Source organism: Nicotiana sylvestris, chromosome 6, assembly GCF_000393655.2.
Source record: "Nicotiana sylvestris chromosome 6, ASM39365v2, whole genome shotgun sequence".
Lineage (NCBI taxonomy): Eukaryota > Viridiplantae > Streptophyta > Magnoliopsida > Solanales > Solanaceae > Nicotiana > Nicotiana sylvestris.
This window is the reverse complement of record NC_091062.1, coordinates 168,107,849-168,132,386: the sequence shown is the minus strand read 5'-3', so window position 1 is coordinate 168,132,386 and position 24,538 is coordinate 168,107,849. Positions and strand designations below refer to the sequence as shown.

The 24,538-nt window shown below is 36.2% G+C and overlaps 1 protein-coding gene and 1 long non-coding RNA gene across 8 annotated transcripts; one reads left to right on the top strand and one right to left on the bottom strand.

Moving 5' to 3' along the window:
- The first annotated feature begins 2,757 nt into the window (after window positions 1–2,757).
- LOC138871644 (uncharacterized) lies at window positions 2,758–3,789 on the top strand. The gene is made up of 2 exons (XM_070149536.1): window positions 2,758–3,151; window positions 3,269–3,789. Exons 1-2 carry the CDS (start codon window positions 2,758–2,760, stop codon window positions 3,787–3,789), a joined length of 915 nt encoding a protein of 304 aa, XP_070005637.1.
- Window positions 3,790–18,281: 14,492 nt separating this feature from the next.
- On the bottom strand, window positions 18,282–23,422 carry LOC104217109 (uncharacterized). 7 transcript variants are annotated; one of them, XR_011400295.1, is made up of 6 exons: window positions 22,314–23,422; window positions 19,753–19,895; window positions 19,508–19,630; window positions 19,200–19,441; window positions 18,966–19,082; window positions 18,282–18,886 (listed from the first exon to the last, which is right to left on the bottom strand). It is a non-coding gene; the product is annotated as an uncharacterized lncRNA (long non-coding RNA). The 7 variants fall into 7 exon arrangements; XR_011400299.1 differs by having other exon boundaries at window positions 19,753–19,886; XR_011400296.1 differs by having other exon boundaries at window positions 19,753–23,140; window positions 23,313–23,422.
- Window positions 23,423–24,538: the final 1,116 nt, after the last annotated feature.

Here is a 24,538-nt window from a genome sequence, read left to right as displayed (position 1 = left end):
GAGAGCATTTCAAAACAAAGGATAAACAGATATAGCGATAATGTGTCTCCTTGTCTTAGGCCTCTGGTAGGTGTGAAATATTCAGATGGGTTTCCATTGATAATAATGGCGGTAGATGTAGTGGTGATACATGACATAATTAGTTGAGTAAAAGTTGGAGGAAATTGAAGGGTAATAAGAGTGTAATATAGGAAAGACCATTCCAATTTATCAAAAGCTTTTTCGAGATCCAATTTTATAAGCATTTTAGAATTTTTACCTTTCATTTTTTGGTATCTTGTAATTATTTCCTGAACTAAAATGGAAGTCATATATTTGGTTTTAAAAAAGGAAAAATTGCTTTTCAATAAATAAGTTTTTTAAATTAAAGCCACCCAGCATACCAGTTTAATATTAGGTGACACTCCAAATAAAATAAAAATTATTATTATTGTCACTTTCAAATGAAAATCTCTTTCTTTTGGTAAATATCTTTTGGGCGACAAAATAAAGTATTTCTGGGAGTGCGAAAGATATTAGGTATAAAATATATATTTTAAAGATTAGATTCACTGTACCTAAATATCACCGCTATAGAATAAAATTCAGGTTTACATCATTGAAGAAAATAAACAAACAAACAAGTAAATTAAATAAATAGATATAAGAAACGATCTTTCTTTTGGCTAAGGGATAAATTATAAGTATGCATAGTCTAGGAAAAAAATAAATTAAATAAATAAGAAACGATCTTTTCTCTAAGGATAAAAAAGGTGTTTTTTCACTTTTAACCCGCGATAGATACTATTTACATTCCGTAGCCGAAAAAGTGTATAAAATTTGTATAATTTTTATATATAACATATAAAACGTGTATATACGGAAAAAAAATATATTTTTTCGGCCATTATTCTGAGAGTGACTATACAATGTCTTTTTCCCGATAAATTGTAGGTATTACTTTCTAGGCCCAAACTATATAGGGCTCACATAAACCCATGGTTTTTCCACCAAAGTAGGTATTTTATGTAAATATTTTTTAGAACTGATCTAATTACATTATTTAGTGACTTTCATGTTTTAAAAAGATTAAATGGTGCACTTAATTGAATGCTAAGTTATTTAAGGAAGAAGGATCAAACCTCTGAACCTCGTGCATCCGATTTTCTCCATCGATGTCTTAAGTCTTTCAGTTTTTGTAAACTTCACTGCCTTATTCTGGAAATAAGGAGCGTGTTTTTTTTCCACCATGATGGTAATTAATCACCTTAACATCTATCTTAAAATCATCTTTTATATTTTCTGCAGATTATAAATCATATCATTTTCTTCACTATTAGTGATCTCCAAGGGAACAATCCGGTGACTATAAAGCCATATTGAATTACAGCGTTACGGAATTTGAACTTCGAAGATTGTTGTAGCATCCTTTGAGTTCCAAAGGTTGCCCTAAAAAAGAAGTGAACTTTAATAAATAGCCGGTTATATTCATTGTTTACTTTTTTTAGTCATATACATAGATTATACATAATTATACATATATAATACATAAATTATGCATATATTATGCCTCACTGGCTATTTTTAGTTTAAGCGGTTGGATTGGTGGCTATTTGGGTTAATTCTTCAAAAAAAAAAAAAAATTGTGCGCAAGACTGATCAAACACAGTTGAGAAAAATCTTGGAGGACCAATGGGCCATATGTTTTACTCCATCCGTTTAAAAAGTAAATATAGCATGGGCTAGCCAGTTTTCGAACTGGTCATTCAAAAATAGCCAGCGTTTGAAAAGTCATTGAAAAATAGCCACTATATTGCTGCAACAGGGACCAGTCCGGCATAATATACTGGAGATCGGTGCACCTGTGTATGAACTTCCAGCATATTATGCTGGAACTCCAACATGCGGAAAATTCCAGCATAATATACTGGAGATTGGAGCATCTACGTATGAACTTCCAGCATATTATGTTGGATCGGTATATTATGCTGGAGTTCCAATATAACTATGCCGGAACTCCATTATAATATACTGGAGTTCCATTATACTTATGCTGGAACTCCAGTATATTATGCTGGAGTATTTTTCGGATTTTAAACAGTATTTTCGTTCAGATTTATCTTTACATGAAAAGTGGCTAAATTTCGATTACTATTGAAATTGTGGCTATTTTTGAATGATCACTTATAAATCTGGCTATTTTTGAATTTCTCCTGTTTAAAAAAGATTGACATTATTTCCTTATTAGACCATTTCAAAAATATTAATACCTTTTAATATTTTCTTAATATGAAGCATTTATAGCCACACAAATAATATGGTAAGTTTAAGATTACAAGTTTCAAACGTTGTAGATGTGTTAGTTGACCTAATCAAAAACTTTCTCTCTCTAGAATGAAATTCCCTCTTAGCAACTGCTAAAATGACGAGGAAATCGAAGACTGGAGGAGGAAGGCAACAAAGCCAGGAGTGCATGCAACAAACTTCTTCTGTACGAATTGGAGTTCTGAATTCTGGGGATACAAAAAAAACTCGTAACATCAATGTTTTACAAGGTATAATGTTGTTTGATCTGCATAAAAGTTCGACATCTAATGCTACACAGGAAACACCGGAGAAGACGATGCTATTGAATGGTAAGGAACACAATTCGTTAGGGAAACAATCATGGGCTGACATATAGGTGAATGAGTTAGAATGTGGGGAAATTTAGAGGTAGAACAATACCTAGAACCTATAGTGAAGTTATGGAGTCAAATTGTGACCAATAGCCTTGTAATGGAAGGTCTAGATTTGAAATCACAGGAAACAATGAAGCAAAATGTCAAAATTACGCTGGAGGATATCAAGAAGGAAGTGGAATATTGGATCAATTCTATCATTTGGTATGTTTTGGGTTCTAATCCCCCACCGGCAGTTATGAGTGGATATTTTCATAGAATTTGGGGGAAAATGAGAATTGACAAAGTAGTGCAGGTCAACAGAGGTGTATTTCTAGTAGGATTTATAAAAACAGAAAGTAGGGCGAAGGCGGTGGAAGATGGAGTCCAGATATTTGATAAAAAACCAGTTATTGTAAAGCCTTGGTCTCCTGATATAGATACAAGGAAGGAAGCTTTCAATAAAGTGCCGATATGGATTAGACTTCCAAGACTTGACATTAAGTACTGGGGTAAGAATGCACTTATAAAAATAGTAGTGCTAGTTGGTAATCTTTTGAAGGCTGATAGAGCTACACCATAGAAGGAAAGGATAACATTTGCTAGGGTACTTGTGGAGGTTGCATTAGACCAGCCTTACCCACAAAGTGTAATATTTGAGAATGAAGTTGGCAAAATTATAGAGCAAAGAGTGTACTATGAATGGAAACCTACACTATGCCAGGAATGTAATAATTATGGACATGAAAAAGTAGGAATACAGGAGATACATCCAAGCAAAGAAGCAGAAGGAAACATTAATGGGAAGGAGCCAGACCAAAGCAAGGTAGTTAATATGAATAAAGGGACACAACAAATAGTGGGACAGAATAATAAAGGGGGCAGGGTAAACAAAAATGCAGGACAACAGGGATTGGCTCCTGGTGCATCTGTACAGAAGGGGAATAGTGTGAGAATAAACAGTTTACAAAGAGTCAAGGGAGGTCCTAGTACTACACTAAATTTAGTGAATTCATTTGGGGCAATGGGAGAGGCCAATAGCATGGAGATGATAGAGCAGGGGAAAAATACTACAAAGCAGAAGCAACAAAGTGTGAAGGGTGACCCTAAACAGGGGAAGGGTGGGGGACTCCCCCCAGCTAATGGATAACATAGGATTCTGGAACACCAGGGGACTTAATAGGCTAACGAAACAGAGAGATGTGAATCTGTTTCTGCACCAGTGTAAGGCTAGTCTGTTTGGTCTCCTGGAAACTAAGATTAAGAGAAGTAATACTTACAAATCTTCTCTTAATCTATGTAAAGGATGGTCACTTACACACAATTTGGGAGCTCATCTAGGGGGCAGAATATGGGTGATTTGGGAGCCAACAATCATGCAGGTTCAGATAGAGTATGTGTCTGCACAAATAATTCATTGTGCTGTAATTCACAGGGGGACTGGAATGAAATACAGTGTTACGTTTGTATATGAATTCAATGATCCAGCTATTAGAAGACCATTGTGGCAGGACGTGAGGAAAATAAATGGGTATGTAGTTGGTCCTTGGGTAGTTAATGGGAGACTTTAATTGTGTCCTTCATAAAAAAGATATAATTGGGAGACCTGTAACATTGTCTGAAATCAAAGACTTCAGAGAATGTGTTGTTGAATGTGGACTGAAGGAATTGAGATCCTCAGGAGCATATTTAACATGGAACAATAAACAAGAAGGGGAGGAAAGGGTGTATAGCAGAACAGATAGAGTGGTAGTGAACACAGAATGGATAACTACACTACCAAGTTTAGAGGTGTACTACATGAATGAGGGGTTGTATGATCGTTGCCCAGCCATAATAAACTGGGAAAATGGCAAATACAAAAGCAGAAGACAGTTTAAATATTACAATATGTAGACATTGGCACCCGACTTTAAGGAAAAAGTAAAGAAGAGTTGGGAAGTTGAGATAGCTGGGGACAGGCTATTTCAAGTGGTAGGGAAAATGAAAAGGCTTAAGGCAGTATTACTTAAACTGAACAAGGAAAGATTTTCAGACATTAAAAGGAAGGTTGATCAAGCAATGGAGGAGTTGAAACAATGCCAACTAATGATACAAGGAGACATTAGAAACAAAGCTCTAATTGAGAAGCAAATTCAGCTAGCCAAGGAGTGCAGAATATGGGGAGAAGCTAGGAACCAGTTCCTAAGGCAGAAAAGCAGAGTTCAATGGTTAACTCAAGGTGATCAAAATACAAAATTCTTCCATATTGCAATAAGGGAGAGAAGGAATCCGAACAGGATATTTTCAGTTAGTGATTGACAGAGGGAAACAAAAAAAGATCCAGAGGAGATAGAAACAATATTTATAGAATTATATAAAAACCTACTTGGGGAAAGAGTAGGAAAGAGGCAGCATATGTGTAGTGAACTGGTTAGAGAAGTGCCAATAATCAATCAGGAGCAGAGAGATTGGCTAGAACAAGGGTTTCAGGAAAAGGACGTGAAAACAACAGTTTGGGCAATTGTAGGAGATAAAGCCCTAGGGTTTGACGGATATGGTAGTCAATTTTTTAAAGACTACTGGGAAATTGTAAGTAAGGATGTAGTTCCAGGGATGTTGGAGTTCTTTCAGACAGGTAGAATGCCTTAATGCCACAACAATTACTCTAGTTCCAAAAACTAGTCATGCAGAGTAGGTGGGGGATTATAGGCATATTGCTTGTCGTAACACCTTATACAAAGTGATCTCTAAGATGCTTTGTATGAGGTTAAAGACAGTTTTACCAGACATAATTTCAGGCAATTAAAGTGCTTTTGTGGCCGGGAGAACTATTGTGCAAAATGTGCTTATATGTCAAGATTTGGTGAGATTATGCAACAGGAAAGCTACTACTAATAGTTGCCTTATCAAAATTGATCTGAGGAAGGCATATGATACTATAGAATGGGATTTTGTGCAGGAAATAATGCATGATCTGAATTCCCTAGCAAGTTCATCAAATTTTTAATGACATGTATTACAACAACTAGATACTCTATAGCAATCAATGGGGGAATGTATGGAAACATTGAGGGAAAGAGGGGGCTAAGACAAGGCGATCCAATTTTTCCACTAAACTTTGTCATTTGTATGGAATACTTCACAAGGATCATGAAGCATGTTATCACACTCCAGGGATTTGCCTTCCACAAAAAATTTAAAGGGTTACAATTGAATCATTTGTGCTTTGCAGATAATGTGCTTCTGTTCTGTCAAGGAGAAGTGCAATCTGTAATAATGATGTTTAGGGGGCTGGCTAGTTTCTCAAATACATCAGGGCTGAATACCAATGCAAACAAGTCCAACATCTATAGTGCTAATATGGATAAACAAAGTGTGGAAGACCTATGTGAATTAACTGGCTACAAAAAAGGGTCACTACCTTTCAGGTACCTAGGGTGCCAATCTCAGCAAAAAAAAATTCAGCATATGTTGGGAGAGTACTACTAGTAAACTCAGTGTTAATGCACATTCACTCCTATTGGTCATCCATATTCATTCTGCCTAAGAAGATATTGAAGAGTATAACAGCTATATGTCGGAACTTCTTATGGGATGGAAAAGCTAACTCAAGCAAGGTACCTTTGGTAGCTTGGGAGCTAGTATGCAAGCCTAAACAAGAAGGGGTTTAGGGATCATTGACTGTGATATATGGAATCAAGCAGCGATTGCAAAATATGTATGGAATATAGCTAAAAAAGAAGACAATTTATGGGTAGAATGGGTGTACCATATATATTTAAAAGGTGCATCTTGGTGGGAGTATCATCCTCCACAAGAATGTTGTTGGTACTGGAGGAAAATATGCTCCATGCGAGACATATTTGCTGAGGGATATGTCCAGCAAGGGTGGTTATCATCTAATGGACAGTACACAATCAACAATGGCTATAAATAGAGGCAAGGAACTAGAGAAAAATGGGAGGGTAATAGATGGGTTTGGAGCAAATACAATACCCCAAAGCATAGCTTCATTAGTTGGTTAGCTATGCATAAAAAACTCTTAACAAGGGAGAGGCTGGCTAGGCTAGGAATTTGCCAAGAAACTAACTGTGTCATATATGGGTGGGGGGGAGGGGGAGTGGAAACAATAGATCAACTATATTTTGAATGTCCATTTTCTAAAGAATGTATTAAAGAAGTATTGGTATGGCTGAGAAAGAGTCAGTGACAAAGCATGCAGAAGATTTACTATTGTAATATTGGTGGCACTAGTGTATCATATAAGGGGAGTGAGGAATGATGCTCAATGGAATCAAAAAGTTCCTAGACCTCACATGGTAGTTAAATTTATAAAGGAGGAATGCAGAGGAAAGTTTCACGACATCCTGGGTCGAAGAGCAATAACAGCAAGACAAAAATGTGGATAGAACAACAACTGTAAATAGAATAACTCAATTGTAATAGTTCTTGAATAGAAAGAGATAGTGAAAGCAAGAGTATGATCAGTAAGGGGAGTGGAAAATAGGAGGGATATACTTGTAAATATTTGTGCTGGTGATTAAATAAACATTTTTATTTCACCAAAAAAAAGTTTCAAATGTTGTGTTAATAAGACCATACAAATGCATTTATAGCCGCACAAATCCCTCACTTCATCCCAATGTTTAGTAAATTTCATCAACAGTTAAGGATACAAAACGAGCGAAGACTTTATAGTTCACTTTTTTTGTTAGTATTGTTAGACCTTCATGAGTCTCCCTCCTCTCTCACGACCCCCCCCCGGCATACCCTATAACCTGGCTTTTAGTTATGTAGTATCTTTGCATAGGATCATGTACATGACATCTTGGCCCAAGTACATGTGAAGTTTTGAAAACTAACAAAAGAACTCAGACATGGACCAGGTCCATCTTGTGAAGCACAGTCATGATCAACCCAAACATGTGAGATGCATGTGGAGGAGATAAATCTAACTTATCAGAAGTAACATCTCTTGATCTGATCGAAAAGTTTGCATATTGGATAAGGAGAGAGAGACTCCTTACACGAAGAGAACACACATTAGGAAGAAGATAGTGTTAGAGTATAAGATCAACTAGAACTTTTCTACGATAGAAAAGTAGCATTTGAATCCCAGTCAATCTCTAATTACTAACCCATTAAATATCAGTGGTGTTCTCTTTTACAGGTAATGCACATAAGCAGATGTTAAACTTAAATTGAGAGCAAAAGAGCAAGGCGATTTTGCAAGCAATTTATGTGTGATTCAAGTGTGCAATCCTAAAACTACTTGAACAAGATAGAAGAACCAGTTCCAAGTGTCTATCTTTTATTCTAGTTCAATTATAGTAGGTGATTTTACATTGTACCTTTCAGCTTTTATATAAGCAATTGTATTAGGTACCTAGAGTGTTCAAGTTAGAGTTAACTTGAAGTTGTCGCAACAGTTGGGGTTGTGAGCCACAACGGGATTAGAGTTAATCCTAGGTTTAAAAAAAAGTTTTTGTAAATGCAGTTTTTGGCTTAGTGATTTTAGTGGAAGTTTGGGAAAATCCTAATTAGTAGTAGGTCGTGGTTTTTTTCACCTTTTAAGCCAGGTGTTTTCCACGTAAAAATCTCTGCATTTTTTATTTTATTTACTTGTTATTCCGCAAACAGTAGTAGTTGGAACACATAGAAGAACCAGGTCCTTCTCTAATCAAGTTAAGCAAAAATTGGGTACCACACAAATCACCCCATCTTGTGTGGTATTGACGTATAAAACATCAATTGGTATCAGAGCGGATTATCCTTGAAGAGGTTAACACCTTAGGAAAAGATCAAGATGAGTGCACTACCTGGAAACTAGGAAGGGCAATCCACTACTAGGCCCCTACTATTTAGTGGTTAGTACTATTCTTGATGGAAGAACAGGATGAGAGATCATATCGTAGGAGAAGACTATGAACTCTAGGACATAGTCACTAATGGTCTTCTGGCTACTACAAAGAAGAATGCTAAAGGAGTGGATGTGCCAAAGACAAGAGCTGACTGCACTGCCGAAAACTTGAAGAAATGGGAAAAGAATGCCAAGGCCAAAAATGGCTTGTGTGTGGACTGGGTCTAGACGAGTACAGTAGGATTCAAAGTTGTACCACTGCTAAGGAGATATGGGACACTTTACAAGTGGCTCATGAAGGAACTTCTCAAGTAAAGAGATCAAGATGAACACTGCTATATTCTTAATATGAGAATTTCACTATGAAGAAAGGAGAAACTATCCATGAGATGTACACAAGGTTCACAACACTAACAAATGAACTTAAATATCTTGGGAGAATTATCTTTGAAGAAGACAAGGTTGAGAAAATCTTGGCAAGGGTCCTACCATTAACTTGGGAAAGCAAAATCACTGCTATTCAGGAATCAAAGAACATTGCTACTCTCAAGTTGGATGAACTGATTGGAAATCTCACTGCCTATGAACTGAGAAGGCAAACCATGAAAATGGATACACCCAAGAAGGAAAGGAGTATAGCTCTCAGAATAATTGAAGTTGCAGATCTGGAGGACAACGAAATGGCCATGATCACAAGGGATTTCAAAAAGTACCTAATGAGAGGAAAGGGTTTTTCAAGATGTATAACCTTCAACAAATCAAGGGCTCCTAAGAAACTGACCAACGAGGGTTGCTACAAATGTGTCAAGACTGATCACATGATCAAGAACTGTCCTCAGTGGGAAATTGAATGGAAGAAGGAAAGGGCTGAACGAAGGAACAGGAAGAAAGAACATGTTCAACCCAAAAGAAACAAAGGATCAACAAAGGCTATAGTTGCTGCTTGGGGAGAAACATCAGATGAGGATTCAGAAGATGAAGTTGGAGATGAACAAGCACTTATGTCCATCGGAGAATCAGATGATGAACAAGAGGTAAGTGTGATTCATCTCAAAGTCAAGATTAAATTTCTGTGTAAAGAAAGGTTATTTGAACTATTGCTAGACTTCATAGATGAGGCTGAGGTAATTAACAATGAGAAGGAATAACTATCTCGGGAGTGTGTGATCTTAAAAGCCAAGTGAAAAAATCTAGAATCTAGGGCTAATGAGAGTGACAGTAAAAATACTGAGTTGAAGAACCAAGTTCTTGAACTTGACACTAGTATCTTAGAACTTAGGTCTGAAAATTTAAAACTAAAATTAGGAACAGGTAAGAAGAAAGCTGATCACACACATCTAACCTTAGAAACAAATCTAGGAAAAATGAAGGATGAGTTGTATAAAAAGGATGAGTAGATAAGAGTCATAAAAGAAGACCTAGGAAAGGTAAAACATGAACTAGATAGAACCTGCAAATGGAATAAGGCTTCTGATGCACTGTCCTGGCTACAAGAACACACAGTAGCAACAAGAGAGGACTTGGCTATGAGATCCAAGCACCTAAGTGGGACCCCAAAAGCAAGTACATCACTCTTCCTAAAAACAAAATCTGCACACACTGTGACAAGACTGGTCATTACAAAAATGAATGCAATGCAAAAGAAAAGGCCAGTCACAAGAACAAAACCTTTGTTCAAGAGAAAAATAGGTTCCTTGGGTGGGACAAAAGGAATTTAATTTACCCCTTTTCCTATAGAAAGGGACCCAAACTAGTTTGGGTTCCTAAGACTAACCCCTGATTTCTTTTTGCAGGTCCAAGTGAAGGGAAGTAGCCAAATATGGTACATGGATAGTGGCTACTCAAAACATATGACTGGAAGCAAGAACCAGTTACTTTTACTTGAGGACTTAAAAGGAGGTAATGTCTTCTTTGGAAATGGGAATAAAGGAAATATTATTAGGGTTGGAAAGGTAGGTAAGACATACTCACATTCCATTGAGAATGTCTACTTGATAGATGGCTTGAAATATAGCCTAATCAGTCTATCACAACTGTGTGACAGAGGTAACCTTGTAGCATTTACCTCTACCAAATGCTTTGTGATTAATCTTACCATTGACAAGATTATTTTGTAGGGAAAAAGAGTTAACAATATTTACATTGTAGATTTGTCCACTCTTTCAGAAAATGAACTCACTTACTCGAGTGTGTTGGACAATGATCCCATCCCGTGGCACAAAAGACTTGGGTATGAAAGTCTGAATCAACTCAACAAATTAGTTTCCAAAGACCTGGTGATATGGTTACCTAACATCAAGTTCAAGGAAGACAAAGTTTGTAAGTCCTGTGCAAGGGGGAAGCAGGTAAGATCATCCTTTAAAAGCAAGAAAATGGTAAGCACAACCAAGATGATGGAACTGGTTCATTGGATCTCTATGGTCCAATGAGAGGTGGCAAGAAATATGTGATGGTACTTGTTGATGATTATTCTAGGTTTACCTGGATACTATATTTAACATCTAAGGATGAAGCATTTGACATGTTTACTGCCTTTTTTAGAAAAACTCAGAAACAACTAGGTAATCAACTTGCATCAATCAGGTCTGATCATGGAACTGAATTTGAAAATGTTAAGTTTGCTGAATTTTGTGATGAGCATGGTATAGATCATAACTTTTCTGCCCCTAGGACTCCTCAACAAAATGGAGTAGTTGAAAGAAAGAATAGGACTCTTGAAGATATGGCTAGGACTATGCTTCTTTCTAGTAAACTGCCTCATAACTTCTGGGCAGAGGCTATAAATACTGCATGTTACATCATTAATAGATGTATGACTAGACCTCTTATAGAGAAAACTCCCTATGAGTTACTTAAATGGAGAACACCAAATATATCCCATCTTGGGCATTTGGATGCAAGTGCTTTCTGCACAATAATGGAAAGGACTCCCTAGGTAAGTTTGATCCCAGAAGTGATGAGGAAGTATTCTTGGGATATTCTTCACATAGCAAAGCTTATAAAGTGTTCAATAAAAGAACTTTGTGTGTAGAAGAAAGTGTACATGTAGTTTTTGATGAAACTAACATTCTTTCTGAGAGACGGGAACATGAGGATAAAGCTATTGGGCTGGTAAAAGATTTGAGTGAAGTCTCAGCTCAAGCTAAAGTTGTACCAAAAGAAGGAACAGGTGATGAAACAGGTTCTTCCATTCAGGGCAACTTGATAGGAGGAACTGAACCAAGAGGAACTAAAACCAATCCCCTAAAGGAACCTGTTCATGACCCTGTTCCTCAGCAATAGAACATGGGAGAAACATCAAGCAAAAATCTTGGTTGTGAAACCTCACAAGTATCAAAGTTCTCATCTCATTGAGAACATAATCACTAATCCAACCTCTAGACTTACAACCAGATCACAATTAAAGAATTTGTGTGCTTTTGATACTTTCCTATCTCTTTTTGAACCTAAAAATGTTGTTGAGGCTTTGCAGGATGCAGTTTGGATAAATGCAATCCAGATGAACTCAATCATTTGAGAGAAGTCAAGTTTGGTATCTAGTTCCAAGACCCAAGGACAGATCAGTAATTGGCACTAAATGGGTCTTCATAAACAAGCTTGATGAAGATGGAACAATTACAAGAAACAAAGCAAGACTGGTGGTCCAAGGTTATAGCCAAGAGGAGGGCATAGATTATGATGAGACCTTTGCTCCAGTTACAAGACTAGAGGCAATAAGACTCCTCATAGCCTTTGCAGCACACATAGAATTCACTTTTCATCAGATGGATGTCAAAAGTGCTTTCCTGCATGGCTACCTAAAAGAAGAAGTGTTTATTAAACAACCTCCAGGGTTTGAGAGTAAGGATTGTCAATAACATGTGTACAAATTAGACAAGGCACTATATGGACTCAAGCAGGCTCCTAGAGCATGGCATGAACGACTGTCCAAATTCCTGCTTGAACATGGCTACAAAAGAGGTAAACTCACATTACTCTATTCCTGAGGGAAAAAGGTAAGGATCTTCTTGTGGTACAAATATATGTTGATGACATAATTTTTAGGGCAACTACCAACAAACTAAGTAAGGATTTTGCTAAATTAAGGGAGTGAGTTTGAAATGAGTATAATGGGTGAGCTTAACTTTTTCTTAGGCTTACAGATCAAACAAAACCCAAATGGAACCATGATCCATCAACAGAAATATGCAACAGAGTTGATTAAAAAGTTTAAAATGGATGAATCAAAGGAAATAGACACACTCATTGCAACAGCTACTAAATTAGACATAGATGAACCTGGTTCATCTATTGATCAGAAGTTGTATGGGGGTATGATTGGTTCACTTTTGTATCTTACTGCTACCAGACCTGGCATAATTTTCAGTGTAGGGCTTTGTGCTCGTTTTCAGGCAAATCCTAAGGAATCTCACTTGACTGTTGTCAAGAGGATACTGAGATATTTGAAAGGCACTACTGATCTGTGTCTTTGGTACCCTAAACGTAGTAATTTCAATCTAGTAGGGTATGTTGATGCTGACTATGCAGGTTTCCTTGTGGATAGGAAGAGCACCTCAGGTATGTCTCATTTTCTTGGTTCATGTCTTTTATCATGGGCCACTAAAAAGCAGAATTTAGTGGCTTTATCCACTGCTGAGGCTGAATATGTTGTTGTTGCCTCTTGTTGTGCTCAATTGTTGTGGATCAAACAGCCGGTGATAGATTTTGGAATTGAAGTTGGTTTCAATCCTATCTTTTGTGATAACATAGTGCTATAAGTATGACAAAGAACAATGTTCATCATAAAAGGACAAAGCACATAGATGTTAGATATCACTTCTTAAGAGATAACTATGAGAAAGGATTGATCACCATAGAATTCTATGCTACTGATAAACAAATTGCTGACATCTTTACTAAAGCACTGAGTAGAGAAAACTTTGAAAGGAACATATTGGAATTAGGGATGATTAAGATCAACTAATAGGACCAGCTCAGAATGCACAATGAAAAAAATGGAAAAAAATGAAAAAAAAAATTGTAGGAAATCTGAACTTGTGTAAATATCTAGATTAATCTTTACTCAACTTCATACTGTAATTAGTATACTCCTGTGACATGTGTTAATATGACTCACTGATCTCTTACAAAATTTTCTCTATTGAGGTAAATTGAGGCATGGTCAAGAAAATTCTAAATGAAGGACCTGGTTCATTAGTATTGGTTCATCTGAATGCTAAGGTATGTTTTCTATACTCTGTATAATTAGAAATATAAATATTTAAATCATGAGTAGAAGTCCTACAATTGTTAAAATCCTTAGAAAATTCTATCCGTTTGTTTTTGAACCAGTTCCGTCCGCATTAGAACTCTAAACCACTAAAATTGCCTAAAATATAGGGAAGCTTAACCGTTCATTCAAACCTGAAATTTCAGGTTGATTAGACCTCCAATTGACTACTGCTAAAAGCTGTCGTTATTTATTAAATAAGTATTTCTCTTTAAATACGCATTATTACCTCCTGGCATCTTCAAAATTCTAAACCGTCAAAAACCCTTCTTCACTCTTAATTTCTTTCATCTCCAAAGCTCTTTCTCGCCAACTCTCTCAAGAAATCAGCTATAATGACAAACCCACAAGACAATCCTGGAACTCCTCCACAAGCCACTCCTTCTGATTCATCTACCTCTCATCCACCTAGCACGACTCCCAAACCCAGGCTAAGAAGAGTAAAAATGCTTGCTCACAAAATGGTGACATCTGGTGCTCTCTCAAAGAAATTGAATGAGCAATTGAAGTCAAGTCAGGCTAAAGACTCTGATTCTAAGTCGTACAAATCTGCTAGTGAGAGGGAAAGATCTGGGTCTTCTGACTTTGAGAAAGCTCAAGAATACCCTTCTAAGGTAAGTTCTTCTTTGACAGAGAATTTAGAAAATAAGTTTGTTTTGGTTGGACCTATCAAGGATGTGGAATTACCTGAATTAAGAAGGAGTGGAGGTAAAAGGAAAAAGGGAGAGAGGGTGAATGTGGTGATGAGAGGGAAAAAACGAAAGGAGTGGTTGATCATTCACCCGCTGCTGATTTGTCTGTGCTTGTTATTTGTGGGGTTGTACAAGAAAATATTGAAGAAAGTGGAAAAAAGTCAGGGGGAAGTGGTTCTGGTGAAGCTGCTGAAGGGTTAGTTCATTGAAGTGCACAGGGAGATGAACCTCGTTCATCAACTGAAGAGACCTTAGCAAACCTTTTGAAAAAGGCAGGGGCAAGTTACGATCCAAAGAAAAGGAGAAATCCCACACCAAAAGCCCCCAATGCCCCTAAACCCTCCAAGAAAAGAAAGGCTTCCTCCCCAATAACTACTGAAACTTCCTTTCCTAAGGGAAGAGCCACAAGAAGCAAGGTGAAACAGAGTGAGAGTGATCTACAAAAGGTTCTGGCTGATGGTAAGAAGAAAATGATTGCCAAAGGAAAGGATAAGGTTGCAGAATCCTCAGAAGCAGATGATATTGAGGAGATGGAACATGTCCATCAGGAGAATGTTACAACAGTAGGTTCAGACCCCCAAGCCCAAAAAGCCCTATACTTCTTCGAAGAAGTCTTCCTCTGTGTCTGAGGCAGCTGAACCTTCATTGGCCAAGAGGACAAGGTCTGTAGTGAAAGGTAAATAAGTTAGAGTTTCTAAAGATAAGGAATGGAGTGGTGAAGAAGAGAATGAGACTGATGGTGAACAAGACAAGCTTGCCATTTTTGGCAAAAAAAAAATTTAAAGGGAAGATTGTTGAAAGATTTGTTGGAATTAGGGATAGTTCGTTTGGTTGACACACTGGTTGTTCAGGGCTGGAAGGACATGGTCCTTTATATGGATAGGAGATTGGCCAAAAATGAAATCATTGAATTCATGGCAAATGCTGAAGTCAAAGATGGTAGAGTTATAAGCAAAGTCAAAGGAGTTCAAGTGACATTTGATGCTGAGAAACTGGGAGAGATTCTAGACATCGCTGCTGCGGGATATGATGATTACACCAGAAAGAGATGGCCAAGTCTGGATTCCCTTCCATCTACCCTTACAATCACTAGAAGATTTTGTGATGAAGATGTGAATGAGGCCAAGTTTGTGCACAAGAGTGAAATGAAGCCACAACACAAAGTCATTTTTGAGTTTGTCAACAAGTGCCTACTGCCCAAGCAGGAGAGAAGGCATATTGCAAATTATATGGACTTAGTTCTGATGGAGTGCCTTGAGAGTGGAAGGCAAATCAATTGGTCTGCATTCATCATCAAGCTACTGGATAGGGTTATCAATGGCTCCAAGGCTCATACTACCCCCTATGGCTTTATTCTGACTACACTTCTGGATAGGTGCAATGTGCCTCTGAAGAAATAGGAAATGGCTGCAAATAAGGATTACTTTGGCATTAATACTCTGCTTGCTTGTGACTACTTAGTCGATGCCATCCCTAATGAACCTGGTTCATCCAAGAAGACTCCTATCAACAGTAAAGTCAGGGCTCTTGTTCAGGAAAGTGAAGCCAAGGATGCTGAGATAGCTAGGCTAAAGGCTCGTGTGGCAGAGGTAGAATCTGAGATGGGTGCTCTCAGAACTGAGCTCACCAAGGAAAAGGAGAAGAATGATGGAATTCTTTAGAATATGTTGAATCTTCTCCAAGCCCAAAACCAACCCTCTAGCTCTCCCAAGCCTTAGGAATTCTAGCCTTTATCTCCTGCACCTGTCTAGTACCTTCAGTGACCCGGATTAGGGATTTTTCTTTCTTTTTGCTCATGTTTTGAATATTTTTGCTTTCTGGTTGTGGATTGTGGTAGCAACATATCTTCTATCAATGATATCTCTATTTTTGCTCTTGTTAAATGCTAATATTCCTTTGATAGTTTAAATATGTTTGCTCGATTACTGATGATTAATTCATGATTGCACTTGTAGTTGCCCCAGTGGCCATGAGTACTTATTAAAATCTGGGACTCACACTTTGTATGCAACTTTTCGATGATTCCAAAAGGGGGAAGAGATATTGTGCTTTATATATTCTGAATAAGTGATATTTATAACCTAATTAACCTGGTTCTTGATGACAAGTGAATTTTCTAAATTTTGTATTGATGGTTAAGCTAAGTTCTTATAGGACCCAAGTAAGTAAAAAGCACAGAATTTGTCATCATCAAAAAGGGAGAATTTGATGGCCCAAGTACAAGTGAAGTTTTGAAGACTGACAAAAGAACTCATACATAGACCAGGTCCATCTTGTAAAGCACAATCATGATCAACCCAAACATGTGAGATGCACGTAAAGGAGATAAATTTCACTTATCAAAAGTAATATCTCCTGATCTGATCGAAAAGGTTGCATATTGGATAAGGAGAGAAAGACTCCTTACACAAAGAGAACACAGTTTAGGAAGGTGATAGAGTTAAAGTATGAGATCAACTAGAACTCTTCTACCATAGAAGAGTAGCATCTGAATGCCAGTCAATCTCTAATTACTAACCCATTAAATATCAGTGTTGTTCTCTTTTACAGGTAATGCACATAAGCAGAAGTTAAACTTAAATTGAGAGCAAAAGAGCAAGGCGATTTTGCAAGCAATTTATGTGTGATTCAAGCGTGCAATCCTGAATCTACTTGAACAAGATAGAAGAACCAGTTCCAAATGTCTATCTTTTATTATAGTTCAATTGTAGTCGGTGATTTTACATTGTACCTTTCAGCTTTTATAGAAGCAATTGTATTAGGTACCTAGAGTGTTCAAGTTAGAGTTAACTTGAAGTTGTCGCAACAGTTGAGGTTGTGTGCCACAACGGGATTAGAGTTAATCCTAGGTTTACAAAAGAGTTTTTGTAAATGCAGTTTTTGGCTCAGTTATTTTAGTGGAATTTTGGGAAAATTCTACTGAGTAGTAGGTCGTGGTTTTTTCACCTTTTGATCCAGGTGTTTTCCACGTAAAATTCTCTGTGTTCTTTATTTTCTTTACTTATTATTCCACAAACAGTAGTAGTTGGAAAACATCCAGGTCCTTCTATAATCAAATTAAGCAAAAATTGGGTACCACACAAATCACTCAATCACCTCTCTTGTGTGGTATTGACGTATAAAACATCTTGGCAAAAACTGTTGTAAAGAGGAAACCGAGATCTTGATAAGCTAAATGATAGTAGTGTTTCATTCAAAAATAGAAATACAGATACAACAGGAACAGTTACATTCGACATTGTCCTAATCTAAATAGAAGTAGAACTTACACTACTAGAAAATGGTAAATTTTCGACGGCTAAAACGGTCGAAATTCGGTCGGAAATCACGTATTTTCGACTATTTTCCGACCGAATTTGGTCGGTCAGAAAAAAGTTGGTCGAAAAACAATTTCCAATCGAATCTGTTGGTGATTTCCAACTAAAGTGGTCGCAAATTTCGAAAAGGTCAGACTACCAAATAATTCACTTTTTCGACTAAAGTGGCAGGAATTTACCTACTGAATCGGTTGTAAAATACAAGGAAAATTAATAATTAAAAATTAAATTTTATTTATTTTCCGACGGAATCCGTCGAAAACTGTTGAATATTTATTTATTTATTTTTTGAAATTTTCGACCGAATCTGTCGGAAATTACTAATTAAAAACTCCGTCGAAAAATTCTGAATATTAATTTTTTTTTAAAACATTTCTAACCGAATCAGTCTGAAATCTGACAATTTATTGTTAAATTCGATGAGCTTTCCGACCGTTTCCGTTGGAATTTTGTACAAAACTGGGATTTCGAGCTACCCCACTTGTCAAACTATCACAAACAAAAAAATACCAACCAACAATCTAAACCAACGATACATTAATACAATAATACGAACCAACAATACATTAACGCTATCTAAATTAACAATACATTAACAAATTCTAAACCAACAATGCTAACCATTAACACAACTTAAACCAACAATACCAACATTTAAACCTAACAATTTTGGGCATAAAAACATCTCAATAGCAGCCCATATTCAAGTTTAAAAGCAATACATAAAGTTGTCTCTCACAATCAAGTTTACCAATCAACCAAAATATCACAACTAAACTACTACACATCAGATTCAGTTTGTTCATCCTCATCATCAGATAAATCATGCCCATGTTTACGCATGAATTTCTGCATCTTAACAAATGTTCCGTATTAGGAGTCCAACTGTTGCTTCAATTCACGAATTCCATTTATCATATCTTCCATCTGTTCTTGATTTTGAGGAGAAGAATTGGCTAAGAGTGGGTTTGGATGACCTGTGGGTCGATGTACTCCTAGTCTGTAGACTCTGCCTTTGTTTGCTCCACCCGCTGCCTATGTCCACAATGAAGCCATATCATCAGGTGTTGGTTGAGTTGAAGGAGGCTGAGTTTGTTGTAATTTTTCCAACCTTTTATGATAATTTTCTTAAAATGAAAAAAATAACTATTATGTAAACAAACTAATATTAATAAACCATAAATAATTATGAAGTTAGAATTTTACATATGTGTCTGATGCACGCGTTTCCACCCAGTATTCTCTTGTACCATCCTTTTTCTTTTTCTTATGCAACTCCTCGAAGACCTCTGCATAACTCACATCTCGCCCTCTTTCCTTTTCCTTCGTAAGAAAAAATATGAGTTAGACTTTACAAACGTAAAATTCTATATGTAAAACTAAGAAAATTTTAATAAATAATTATCATTCTTAGTTTATGGGCCTCAAAAGTAATCGAACCTCATGTGTGCAACAAGCCACCTTTTTTAGAGGCACGGTTTGCCTTTGCTTGTTCATTCATTGCCTTCCATTCAGGGGTATTTCATTTCACAAGAAGTGTACCAAACATCTTCTCTTAACCATTCTGGCATATTACCGGAATTCCGAGCAGCGCACATAGTATCTTTAATCCTTATAGCAGTTTTTTTCTTGAAAATACTATTTATTGCATTTTGATGTTGAGGATGTCATGTACACCTTGTCTGCAATATAAAAAAGTAACATTAGATGAGGACGATAATTATTAAATAAATATAATTAATTTTTACCCTAAATTAATTCCACATTTGCTCTCTGATGTTGTACGATATCTTTCTCCAAGAAGTCCACGACTCATGATAAAATGGCTTCATTCTGTAACCAAATGTGTAGCTTGAAAGGATAGTAAAAACCTGCATTAAATTAACATATATCTAATTAATAAACACCTTTTAATTGCAAATAAATACTTCTTAATGTTAACATATCTAAATGTACATTCAAAACATAAAAATTTGTATAAGAACCTTCTTACCTATCCTTGTGAGGGACGATTATCAATCGATTATAACTATCAAATATACATCCCCTCCAAGATTTTGCTTGCGTCCACGAGATGGTGCAGAAGCAGCACTAGATGTAGCCGGGTGAAAGCCTCCAATATCCAACCTAGACATGCTGAAAATGGATGATGATGATGGACTGGAAGATGATGGAGCAACAAAAGATGCAGTAGCTCATCAAAAGACTCATCACTTTTGAGTCTGTTTTTTTTATAAATCAAAATGTAGGACTCTCTAAATAGTATTCATACAGTATTCACCCACATATAAAGTCTTTATAAAGTGACACCAAATTATTGATTTCATAAGGACCCAAAAAAAATTATACTACGTACTTTTTTCTATAACGATATACAATTTTGATGATTTGAGTTTTCAGCACATATCTAACCCCCTTCTTCAGCCCCTTCCCCCAAAACAATTTGCTAGTTCAATAGCTTAACTTTTCACAAAATCTATTAATTATAATTCGAAACTTAATAGGCGTTTGTATAATATTTGGTTGAAAAAAAATAGTATTTGAAGTTAAAGTAAAAAACAAAATAGCAGATACTAGAATATCATTTATCAATCACTCAAATTATAAAATAAAATAAAAACTTCAATTGTAATTGGCCCTAATTAGTCTCATCCTATATTTTGATAAAGGCAATTGGAAAGTTGAAACTATGAATATTTCCTTCTATCTTCGGGACTAAGAAATTAGTAGCTACATGGACTATGCCATGAAATTTCCAACCATATATTCCTAGGAATCCACTATCTCCTACACTAATTAAACAAAGACTTTTGAACGTTAAGAACAGGTTGCTTTACAAAATAGTAGAATATGAAGTTAATTCATTGACAGTAAAATATGTTGTTTGCTGGAGGAATAAACAATTTGGACATCAAAGGTACTTACATGCAATTCTATTGTCCTAAATATGCTCTGGTTTGGAAATATTGTGATACAAATGTTTTCTTTAGTACTTTAGGAATTAGCTATATTACAGGAACTCACTGCTACCTTTTTTTCAATGCTGAAGTTTGGGAGCCATATCATGTTAAAGAATTTATTGATGATTAGAACAGAGTTAGACATCAATCCTCTATCTAGAAATCATATTAACATTGGGAAAAATAGAGTCCCTATTTTTGTTGAACATAATGGATTTGTTAAAGTTTATACGATTTGCATCATGCTAAGAAACCGAAGAACAACTATCACTAAAAGAAATAAAGTTTTCAGTGACGACGTTCTGTGCCGTTTACGGGTAAACAAAATTAAACAATATAGAAGAGAAAATAAAAACAAGTTAGTCTCCAATAATGTAAAAGAAAGAAAATTCAACTGGTAAAACAGAGCACTTGAAAATATCTAGTAGCCACAAAGTATATCTACGGCAGCCTCTGGCGCTTAATCAAAGAGGAAAAAATTTCTTTTAACTTGACATTTCTATGGCCATGGCTGCATGGTCATGTTCAAACCAATCTCCAGCTTCACTCTTTCCTTATCCATCAAATTTCTGTACTAAACCCCTCATTCATTATCACCCTCTAGCAATTCTCTATTGCCCCAAAAATGGTTCTTCTTTTGGACACAAGTTATGCATTGGCAATTGAAAGAGATAATGAGGTCGTGAGAATTGCAGCAAAATCTTTGGCCTTTGAAACCAATATTGAGGAGGAGAGTAGCAATAAGATTGAGATAATTAATGAGAAGATTGAGTTAGCATTGAGAAGAAAGAAGAGAAGGAAAAGAAGAAGGTGTTATTCAGAATGTTTGGACATGGATAAAGGGACTTTGTATGTACATTAGTTGTGGACCTCATTCTACTCTCTTTTAACTTGAAAACAGTATCAATCCAATCTCAAAACTGACCATGTGAAGTTCATCTCTACAGTCTACAGTCCCCCCGCCCCAACCCAAGAAAATCACCCCTTAGTCCCTTACCCTTCCATTAAATTCCTATATTTGACATTAAAATAATAAAGTCCTATATTTGACACAAATCTATATATACACACAACAATGTAATATATATTAATGGAAAGAAACATTTCAAAATACACTGCAAATTAATGGCTGCATTTTGGCTTCTCTTTTAGTCTTTGGTTATGGTGGTGAAAATTGCAGAATTTATGTTTGTAAAGAAAAAGGGTATGCTTATTTTACACCTCATTTTCTTTGTTGATCTTTATTCTGTAAACTTTGGCACTTTTTTTTTTAAAAAATATTTAGGCACTAGCTTAAAATCCCATAAAATGCTTTTGCAATTTCTTGATTCTAATGAAAAGCTCAAGAAGATAGATGTTGGTTTTCTGACTCATGTAGGTAGCTACATGAAATTAATAGCTACCTACTTGTTTTCTGACTCCCCACTTTACTTCACTCCTTCCTCTCAAACAATTCCAATAATCCAATTACCAAAGAGAAAAGATGATCACAGAGTTGTTCCAGAAGAGGCTTGATGCCTTTTACAGTATAAAATTCATCTAGACAGGAGGAATAATATGTACGCATTGGAGGGTTTGGGTGGGGGAAACTTACCTGGCAGTGGAGGATCTCGACGGACTTGTAGCGGCACCGGCGAGTGCTTCTCGTTGATGGAAGCGGGGTTTTAGGTGGGGAGAAGTTTAAGTGAGAGAGAGAAGAGAGAAGAAAAAAAAGAGGAAAAGGAAGAAAAAGAAAGGAAGTCACTGAGGGTTTTTAAAAAAACTCTCCGACCGATTCAGTCGGTAATTTGGTCAAAAGTAGTCAACCTCGTTTTACTAAACATTTCCGATCGAATCGGTCGCTATTTTTTTATTTTTTTATTTCTTTTTTTAATTGTTTTAGACCGAATTGGTCACTAAAAATGACGCGGAATTTTCCGCCAAAATTTACGACGGACATAGATGGAAAATTAGTCGTAAGTGTTATTAAAAATTGAAAAATATATTTTTATGAATATTCCGACCGATTCCATCAGAAATTTTTGAATACTATTTTCCGTCGCAAATTTCGGTCGGAAATTAGCCGTTTTTTAGTAGTGTTAGTCATTTTATTTTCTTCCATGAGAAGAAAAAAACGGAAATGGGAAAAGGAACACCCAATAACAAAGCCAACAAAACACAAAAACATCTACTAGTGAGAAGCAACAGACTTCATATTGTGTTGGCCATGGATGATCCTCCCTTAGCCGCAACCATAGGTGTGGTTAATAACATCGTAGTAACAATACTTACAATACCTATCATAGCAGTCACTGCTCGAGCGGCAGTATCCACCGCAACCACTCATCAAACTCTTACCACCAGTTAGTTTTGATTTGAGTTCTGCTGGTACATTCGTCGGCAAGTCTCTCACAGCAAGTACTGGAGACTGAGCCAAATAAACTATAATCCAGCAATAAAAACTCAAGTCTTAAAATCAATATGTAATTATACCATTGTTAATGTTGGAACGTGTAGAAGACTACACATTATATTGACGTATATATGTAAACCTACATAGAGACAATATCAAATAAATAGAGAGTGAGGTGTAGAAAATTAAAAGGTCATTTACCAGACACCACCATAAGCGCAACAGTAAAATAGAAAGCATAACTGCGAGCCATGACAACAATAGTATTGCTTATAAGAGGGAGAAAGATATATAAGGAAAATGTGTTATTGGAGTGCAATTTTTTGCTTCATAAAATCCATGAATTTATAGGCCTCTTTCTCCCCTATATTTTTCCATCTAATTTACAACTTGTGTTTAACCAATATATATTACGTACCAAGTTGAAACAAATTTATTCAAGAAAAGGGGAAGGAAAAGTCCAGATGATGAGAACCTCTTTGGTAGAGATTCCCTCCAGTTTATTTGCATGCTACTTAGTTACCAAGTGGGTATTATAGATTTTGATTTAACCTAATTAGTAACAAGTAAATTAGTATTAAAAGTGGCTTACACACTACTAAGTACTTGCAACCCTCACTTAGGCATCCATCTGATATGCCACTGTAAGAAAGTGGGGGGAAGTTACTGTGATCAAGAGCTCATTTCCAAAAATTCAACTTGCTTAATTAAAAAGAAGATTAATTAAATTTGATAGCAACTTGCTTTAAAAGCATAGCTTCCCCATGCATTCTGATTAGTTGGCTAATGTGCCTCGGCTGCATCTTCAGTTCAAACGTATTTAACTACATAATCTTACTCATATAACCTCTCAGGTTTCCATTTTTAAAATTTTACATCCATTTGACTAAACAAATCTATACTTGGAATCAATATTTTCTCCGATCAGTTAGTTTTGTAAATTTTATTTTAGAATTTCTTATACTACTTGTTTACCGTAAAAATGGTAATAATAATTAAATTTGATTATGGGACTCTAAAAATACGTGATCTATTTTTATGCTAGTTGTTAAGCAGATGATGCTATGTGTGAGACTTAGAAACGAGATAAGGGTTAAGAATAAGGTGATAACCAAACTGATAGATTAACCATCGGGGCCTCGAGCTTGTTGATTCGGGGACCTCGAGGTCGACTCCGGAGCTTGGCTTGGAGCTATGAAGGTGGTCGAAGTATGACTAACAGTTATAATAATATCAATGAAGGCTCTTTATGGCCAGTGATAAGCAATAAATGATGAACATTAATGAAGATAGTAAATGGAAGTAATAATATCAAAAGAATATGTTAGAGAGCAGAGAGAATGTTCTTTGTATATTTCGTATGGAGCAACTAAAGCAACATAGCCTTTACAAAATGACAAGGATCCCCCTTATATAGGTGGGAAATC